Source organism: Triticum dicoccoides, chromosome 7A (assembly GCF_002162155.2).
Source record: "Triticum dicoccoides isolate Atlit2015 ecotype Zavitan chromosome 7A, WEW_v2.0, whole genome shotgun sequence".
Taxonomy (NCBI): domain Eukaryota; kingdom Viridiplantae; phylum Streptophyta; class Magnoliopsida; order Poales; family Poaceae; genus Triticum; species Triticum dicoccoides.
In genome coordinates this window covers 193074625-193083756 of record NC_041392.1, presented here as the reverse complement: position 1 = coordinate 193083756, position 9132 = coordinate 193074625, and the positions used below count along the sequence as shown (strand labels likewise).

Below are 9132 nucleotides of genomic sequence, written 5' to 3'. Positions count from 1 at the left end.
GCTGTCTTTGAAGCACACAAGGTGTCCCTCACTAGTCTGAGCAGCAGCCGTCGCTCTGGATACAAGCTCAAAGCCGCAGCCTCAGCTAGGCTAACAGGGCAGCCATTCCAAGCGAGCAACTGAGCATTGCGAAGCTTCCCCATTTCAGGTACGATTCTCACCCTCTCTTCCTCTGCTCGGCTCTTCGACATGGATACATAAGTTCCATTGCCAATTTTCTGTCATTTCTCCGCTTGCAGTTAGTCTTACTAGTTACCCTGATCTGGGTACATGCTCAAACCTGCAACCTCGGCTAGGCGCGTAGCTCATTCCGTGTGACTATGTCTATGTGAGGAGCATTGCATCGCCGCTTTCCCCTTTCAGGTACGATTCTCAGTTTCTCTTCCTGTGCTCGGTTCTTAGACATGGATGCATTGTTTCCAGGGGCAGATCTAATGGGGGTTCCATGGGTGTCATGGCAGCCCCTCAGTAAAATGTAAAGTAATTTATCTTATATATACTTAATAGTAGGTTTTTAAATTTTAAATCATGTCTTGTGACTGTTTTTTAAATTTATGATGATATCCAGATTAATTATAGAATTTCTAGTGTATTTTTCACAAAATTTGAACGGATGTGTTAAAGTTATGTTGTTCATACATTACAGATGAAATGTGTGACACCCCCCCAACACTACAATCTTAAGTCCGCCACTGATTATTTCCATCGCCTATTGAACCTCCCTATTTGCAGTTAGTCTTACTAGTTACCAAACATAATCTGGCATTATCTAGAAAAAAACAAGCAGCTGCTAGTTCTCCAACGAACTAACACCTATTTATATGTGTTTTTTTTTGTGACAGCAGTCAGATCCATGTATTCAGAGAAAACAAAGGGAAATATCTGGACCACTATTTTGGTTATCGCTCTGGATACAAGCTCACTTGCAACCGTTTATGGCTAATGAGGGCAGCCTTCCCGTGTGACTGAGCATTGCAATGCTTTCCATGCCAGGTATAGTATTTTACTTTCTCTTAAATGCGTGTAACTTACCATTGAATGCAATTAATTTTACTAGTTACCCTGTAGAATCTGTTAGTGTCTCCACCAACAAGTATTACTACTTGTCTTATGTGTGTTTTGTGGTAATAGCAGTTGGAAGAAAAACAAAGGGAAATATCCAGATCACTTATTTTGGTGGGGTCGGATTATGACAGTAAAGTTCAATCATGTATATGATGTTGTTGTTGGATACAACAACAACAAAGCCTTTAGTCCCAAACAAGTCGGGGTAGGCTAGAGGTGAAACCCATAAGATCTCGCAACCAACTCATGGCTCTGGCACATGGATAGCTTGTTGTTGGATGAGAAACACAATTAATTTCCAACTATAAACACTAAAATTGTATAACCAATAGAACTCTATGCTCAAAAAAGAACATATGTATTGTAATATGTAGACACAGGAAATTCATCTAGTTACAGTATATACAACGGGGTTGATCCTTTTAAGATTTTAATAAACTGATAATCTGCTTTCGTCTTTTAACACCAACCCAGTATAGACTCTGATAGTTGATTGGGGCCAACTTAGTACAACATTAACTACCTTTTTTTTCTGGAGAAGTCTGTGAACATGAGCTAATAATTCGTATGGTGGTCACAGTTTGAAAAAATAATTCATATTGTTGGGCTCTAGCAGGCAAGTTAGCCTTTGACGCGCTCTCTTTTGTGTTGTTTTCTTTTGGGACACAGACTTCACCAAGTCCATCTTCCTAGCAACCTTCTTTGCCTTTTCTTGTTCAGAATCATCCTTGAATTATCTTTGAATCCTTCAGATATCTTCTCCATCCAAGAAACTGTTACCCGATGCTCCAGATGGAGGAATAGAAAGCAACTGAAAGCCTGAGACTTGCAATTTCAGTCAGAGAGCAACCACATGGCAGACAGTGAAACACCCAATGTCGTACCCAGCGGAAATTTATTACCCCCTGGCCATGAATCCAGCTCCAGGATCAATGATGCTTTTGAGCTCTTGTGGGGATATCGTAAATATTTGGTACTGCTTGGAGTCCTAGCAGTTGGTGTGACATACAATGCTGGATTAACACCACCAGGGGGATCGTGGACACTAAACAAGGATGGCCATGATGCTGGTGACCCTGTCATGCATGATGGCTTTTCTGGACGATATGAGGTGTTCTTTTACTGCAATGCAGCAGCCTTCGCTGCATCTCTTGTCTTAATCATCTTGCTTCTCAGCAAGAGTGTGACAAATCAGAGGATGTGGCTCCATTCAATGCAATTGACCATGACACTGGACCTATTCAGCCTGCTGGGGGCTTATGCTGCTGGAAGTTGCAGGACACTCAAGTCATCCATTTACATCTTGGTTCTAGTCCTTGCTGTTATCATATATGTTGGGATCCATACCCTAGTATCCACAAGGTTTATTCCAAGAGAATTGAAACAGAATCTGCAGACAATGATAAATAGTGTTCTAAACCAACGGAGTTCCCTTGGCAGGCAAGAGAGCATCCCTCTAGAGAAAGCCGTTGAGGAGGCTCGCAAGTTCATTTTGACGCTTGTAATTTTTGCTGCTACTATCACATACCAAGCAGGATTGAATCCACCGGGCGGCTTTTGGGCTGAAAATGACCATGGTTCTAATAAGGTGCATATGGCCTTTCCTCCTTACAAGCATCATCCGGGTACTTCTGTTCTCCGGACTAACTACCTTGGTCGTTATAATATATTCATCATTTCCAATTCAACTTCCTTCGTGGCATCTTTGGTCATAATCATACTGATTCTGAGCCCAAAACTGAGCGGACATGGAATAAGGACCAAAGCAGTGATTGTATGTGTGGTAGTGGACCTACTGTGCCTAATTGCTGCGTATGCTGCAGGATGCTGTAGAGAGGTAGCAACATCATTCTTTGTGGTGTCTATTTTCTTCATAGTTTGGATATCCTTCGCAGTTTTAGTTGGATTCTTTGTTCAGGGACCTGTAGCAAATTGGCTACGAAAGGTCAAATCAAGCAGCCTGTGTTATGTGAAAAAATGGGGCCGTGCACTTTCGTTGAACTTTCGTGACCACAGATCGATCAATGCAGAGCAGGGGAATTCTGTGGCAAGGAATCATCAATCTCCAGCCTGTTCAACTGATGCACCTGCAGAAGTTAATACCCCTGAGCAACATTCAAATATCAGACAGGGTGAATTCCATGAGTTGCATGTACCTGCAGAAAAAAGTCAAATTTCAGATGTTCAAGAGGCTGTGCCTAACACACAGCATCCATCAGGGAACAGCCAGCAATCAACAAATATTCAGGACGTTGTGTCCAACCCGGAGTGCCAGTCTCCAGATGTCCAGTGTGTTGCAAACATAGAGGAGGACGTGTCCAGCTCACAGCATCCTGCAGGGAACTGTCAACGACCAGAACATGTCAAGGATGTTGTGTCTAACATGGAGTACCCATTACTAAGCCACCAGCAAACTGAAAATAGCATGTGCGGTATGTCAGCTAACCAGAAAGTTGCAAGTATGGGGAAGCAATCTTCACCTGATGATCCTGACATGACTGCTCTTTCAGTTGAGCAAAATATGTCAGTCAGGCAGAGTGATGGAGACACTAGTAGTGACATAGTGGATGAAGGGCTCTCTGCACCTGTGGAAGCCACTGGCAGTGCGGACTCTGCTGAACAAAACAATCTGGTTGGAGATAATAACCCTAGTACTGAGATTCTTTGCAGTGATGACCATCCTATACATTCTGAGAATGTACATATTGACAGCAATCAAGTACCCAATCAAAATGCTGATGACATTCGAACTGAGAAGCATCTGAAGAAGACCCGCACATGTATGCTGCTTCTTGCCATTCTTGCAGTATCTCTGGCATACCAATCAGGCCTGAATCCACCAGGTGGCTTTTGGTCAATAAGTAAAGATCATCATTCAGCTGCTGATCGCATCCTTGAGGACACCCATCATCGCTGGTTCATTGCATTCTTCTATCTCAATGCAATCGCCTTTGTGGCATCCATTGTCATGATCACTTTGCTCTTGAACAAGATGGTGAGCAACAAGGTCACCAAACGGCGTGCATTGCCAATAAAGATGATAGTGGTCCTACTTTCCCTAACCGGAGCTTTTGCTGTGGGGAACTGCAGGGAGGCAAAGAAGACTATTTTCATATCAGCGCTCATATGCAGTGTACTTGCTTATGTTCTCATTCATGTCTTGATAGCAGTACATATAATTCCTCCAGAATGGAGAAGGCAGGTGGCAGAGATGCTAAAGCACTCAGTTAGTCATTTTTGCTCAGTGCCGCGTCAATCAGGCGACAACCAGACTGGGGGTGATACTACTGAGAAGGAGTTGGGAAGGCGGCGTAATCTGCTATTGACCATTGCTATTTTGGCTGTGACTGTCACATACCAAGCTGGCATGAACCCTCCAGGAGGTGTCTGGTCTGATGACAAGGATGCCACGGGAACTCCGGGCAATCCAATCCTTCATGATACCCATCCAAAACGCTATGATGTGTTCTACTACTCAAATTCAGTTTCATTTGTGTCGTCCGTGGTCGTCACAATATTACTTGTGAATAAGGAATCCTGTGAGTATGGAATCAAGTCCTATGCACTGCGAGTGTGTTTGGTGGCGGGCTTGCTTGGCCTCCTCATTGCCTATGTTGCAGGAAGTTGCAGAAATATTAAACAGTCCATATATCTGAGCATCATTGCTATGGCAGTTCTAGTGTCACTTCTGATTCAAGTTCTGCTCTCTTCAATGCATGGCACACTAGGAAGACCATTGGCTAAGTGTCTAGTATTTCTACACGATCTTCTCTTTCATGCGGAGGGTGAACGAGTAATCACTCCCGTGAGGCCAGTAGCTTCAGTTGTCGAAGAAAAAAAAGTTAAAAAGAGACACAAGTATCTGATGCTTCTTGCAATTTTAGCAGCATCGATCGCATACCAAGCTGGTCTGAACCCACCTGGTGGATTCTGGTCTGATGATGAGGGCCATGTACCAGGCAATCCCGTGCTTCGTGATATTAATCACCGACGGTACAAGATCTTCTTCTGGTTCAATTCTTTCGCATTCATGGCATCCATTGTGGTGATCATGCTTCTGCTGAGTAAATCTATCAGGAAGGCTGTGCCACTTGGAATATTGCACTTGATCATGATACTGGATATGTTGGCTCTGATGACAGCTTTTGCTGCGGGAAGCTGCCGCAAATTGAGGACTTCAGTGTATGTCTATGCACTAGTTGGCGGCGTTGTAGTAATCCTGCTGCTCCTAATTATTGTGACAAGTGCAATTGCAAAATGTCGGAAGCCAAGAGAGGGAAATGGGATTAACTCCCCAAGACGTCCTGAACCTGTTTCAGGAGCAAACACACCAGCACGACCTGAAGTTTGATGCTCCCTTTTTACAAGAACCCTGTTCATCTAAGAATCTATATTTCTATATTATCTGCAAACAATTTGTGTGTCTCCTTTTAGCATCTTTCTTCATGTTTTGACCTGAACACTGGTGTTGCTGCCTGTTGCAGTTCTCGGTAATTATTTTAACATACTTGAAATTTGAGCTCGAGCCTAAAACTGCATATTGGGTACATCATCATGTAATGGAGCTACAAGCAGGAACTGATGATTGTCTTCATTATAGTCATGTAACGAGCGAGAATTTGGAGCTGTATTCGCTATGAAAGATGGTACCACATTAGCCGCAGGTGGCCTTCCATCTTTCTGGCTTCAGTATTCTTGCACTTTATATTCTTCTAACATCAGCTTGAGCTGTTTTGTTCATCCATTTGTGGGATGATCCCATATTCTCATCTAAAACAACTTTGACTACCAGGCTTATTTTGTAGCGTCAGCCAATGTTTTTCGCTTCTCTGATATTATTAGTGCGTAAAGGGAGTAGAGTAGTACATACTGGCAACACCAAGGCTTTGCAATTCCTTGTAACATTATGAAGTAACCCTTCTTTATTTAGACTGTACTGAAGTTGTCTTAGGAGATGAAATGTTCCCCAAAAATTTAACACTGGAAGGGGAATTGCGGGATCTGTATTGTGTACATGGCGTGCTACTGCCGTTGTTGTGGAAGCAGTTCATACACCTAAATGCATAATTTGGTAACAGCAACTGCTTTTAGATATTATTATTTTTAGTTTTGCCAAGCAACTGCTTTTAGATTTGGTAACAGCAACTTTTTTCAGACACCCAAAATTTTGCCTGCCTGCAGCTTTAGGGCATTGCTGATAGTTCATGCAAGTAACATTGTTGTCATATACTCCCTCCGTAAATAAATATAAAAGCGTTTAGATCTCTATACCCTCTGAGTATGTCTTGATCCACTGTTACCACTGCTTCACTGGAAGCTGCTGCATCATGCATGTTGGGCCCATTTAATATGCAGTTGCTTGGGTTTAATATGTGAGCAATTGAGCACTTAATACTCCCTCCATTTTGCGCCTATCGTTGTTCTGCACTTAATCCAGGCAGAGAAGCATCACTAGAAAGGCTTGAGGTGGATTTGATTATGGTTGGGTTGGCAGTCGATCCAATTCAAGGGGAGCTTGTATGACTAGGGAAGGGTGAGGGAAATTCAGGAATTGTGTACTCTATGAGTAATGCAGTTAAAGTGGATTCAATAAATAAATTCAGGAGTAAGTTGAATCTGTGATCCAACAGCATCTATCAGCGGGACAATCACTCTGCAAGCCTTGCACTAATCTATTGCCAAAAGGTTAAGTTGAATCTGAATCAAAGTTGCACGCGAACACGTCATCGTGTACCCTTGGCATCGACGCAATATGCAAGACACGTCGCTGGAGCTGGGAGCGCGTAAGCAAGACACCTCCAATTCTCGCCCAAAGTGCAAAATTCTGACCTAACTCAGAGTCACCACGAGTGTTGAACCAGAGAGTCGGGCCATTCCTGTTGAACGTTTTTCGATTCAACGTTTTTTTTTAAATTCAAAACCCTTTATTAAGTGGTAATCAAAGTAGCATCATTTACAAGCATAGAGGCAATGGCACTAGGTGCCTCATCAAACCAAGTACCAGGTGGAGAAAATCTAGTAAGCCTCGCCAGTTTATGCGCTACAAAATTTCCTTCTCTATGACAGTGCTCGTAATGGACTTGTGATAAATTGTGAGCCATGTGATAACAATCGTCGAAAATAGCAACAGCCAATCCTGAGAAAGTACCATCATCTTGCATTGCAGCAATCACATCGAAATTATCAGAATTTATGATTAACCTGGAGCATCCGAATAACTTGGCAAGATTCAGACCAAAGCGAAGAGCAGTAGCTTCAGCCATAAGAGCATCCACACAATCCCCTACAACATTATTCCCTGCGGCCAAGAACTTCCCTGAACTGTCACGTAATACAGCACCCACAGTGGCTTGGAGTGAATCACTGTCGTAAGCAGCATCCACGTTAAGTTTTACAAAGCCAGCACTAAGGCGAGTCCATAGAATCCTTTTCACCTTTGCCGTAGGCTGATAGGCTACTGAAAATTTTTCTGTCAGAGCTTGGATAGCATAAACTTTTGTGCAGGTTGTTGCATTTGCTCGCCATGCACATCTTTCTTCTTTCCCACCATAAATACCAGGTCGCAACAGCAATCAGCTGGTTTGATCTACCTTGCCCGAGGACACATGTTTCGTTTGCAGGAAGACGAAGGAGATATTCAAGCACCGCCTCGCCCGCATGATCCACTTTACAAGCTCGCTCAATGACATCTTCCAACCCCAAACCCAACCATACCTGTCTTGCTTTCTGACATTGGAAAAGCACATGTTTAACATTCTCAGGCAACTTGCATGCTGGGCATTTTGTATTTACCTTCATATGTCTATCAGCTAGGGTTACACGGCATGGCAGGGTGCCATGAAGAGCTCTCAAAAAAAAAAAATTAAACCTTCGTTGGGCAACCCAATTTCCACACAACATCCCATATTGAATTTATATTCGCCGCACTAGGACGATCTGTTGTAGCCCTTGATCCATATTTATCCTTCCAGACCGCATATTAAGCCGACCTAACCGAGAAAGCTCCAGTTTTTGTCAAGTTACAAGCCACAAAATCTGCCGTATCATATGATGGTAGCAGGATAGAGAGTATACGAAACACATCCACATGCCAAAAAGTCTACTCAACTAGTTGTATATCCCATTGGCCTGTGGTTGGGTCAATCAAATCAGCCACCTTAGAGAGTAGTTGATTGCCCCTTCTAGTCAACGGTTTGACGTCATCTTGAGTAGTTGTACGTTTTTATTGGTCTCTCCTATCATACTAACCTGAGTAGAGGCATCACCGTTGGTTGCCTCACTGGTTTCGTGTCTACAGTCGTAGAGGCATCACGACTCAGTAGAGTGTGTGCGCGCGCCGCGGTCGGTCCTAGCTGAGGAAAACCACGAGACCGGCCTGCTCTAGAAGAGAACAGACTTGATCGGTTTCTGAAAGTTGGCATGTTCGATCCGACAGGGAGTAGTTGGTTCATTTTGACAGTTTTTCTACTCGGCAGATCGCGGTGGGTTGTTGTGCTCGGTGTGCAGATTTCTGTACTTTTCATCAGTGAGAAAAACACATCACTATAGGGTCTTTGTTTACGAGCGGCGCACTGAAAAGTGAGGCCAGGGAGAAATACCGTGACAAGAGGGTAATAATAAGTGACAAAGTAACGATGAGCCCTGGTGGGTGGTGGAGGCTGTGACAAGTTGTTCACTTGAGGCTTGACGTCATCCCTTCAATTGCGTGTGACGTCTGCGCGAATGACTAGTCCAGGAGAGACGGCCATCCGGGGGGATGGATGGCCGGAGGGGGGTTGGAATGGCCCTGTCGATGTCGACGGGGCCCCCGAGCGCCAGTCGGACGGGACGGGATCAATGCACGCTGCTGCTGCTCTCTAGGTCTGTTGCCGAACGATGCTCTAGGCCCTGGCTGCGGTTGGCCCCGCCCGGCTCTGCTCGCCCCAGCATTGCCCGTTTGGTGTTCGAACAAATGCCTCAGCGGCCAGCGGGGCTCCGGCAGCGGAGACGACCGTACTAGCAACCAGCAAGTGCGCCAGTGTTGCTAGCTGTACCTAGCTACCGTGGCCAGTTCCCCGGTGGTGGAAC

The 9132-nt window shown here is 44.3% G+C and overlaps 1 protein-coding gene across 2 annotated transcripts; it reads left to right on the top strand.

The window, feature by feature from the left end:
* The first annotated feature begins 17 nt into the window (after window positions 1-17).
* On the top strand, window positions 18-5672 carry LOC119327680. Of its 2 annotated transcripts, none has more exons than XM_037600785.1 (4): window positions 18-148; window positions 240-363; window positions 846-993; window positions 1818-5672. In XM_037600785.1, the coding sequence occupies exon 4, from the start codon at window positions 1919-1921 to the stop codon at window positions 5414-5416; it is 3498 nt and encodes a 1165-aa protein (XP_037456682.1). In that variant the 5' UTR covers window positions 18-148; window positions 240-363; window positions 846-993; window positions 1818-1918; the 3' UTR covers window positions 5417-5672. The 2 variants fall into 2 exon arrangements, with proteins under 2 accessions (XP_037456682.1, XP_037456681.1); XM_037600784.1 differs by having other exon boundaries at window positions 843-993.
* Window positions 5673-9132: the final 3460 nt, after the last annotated feature.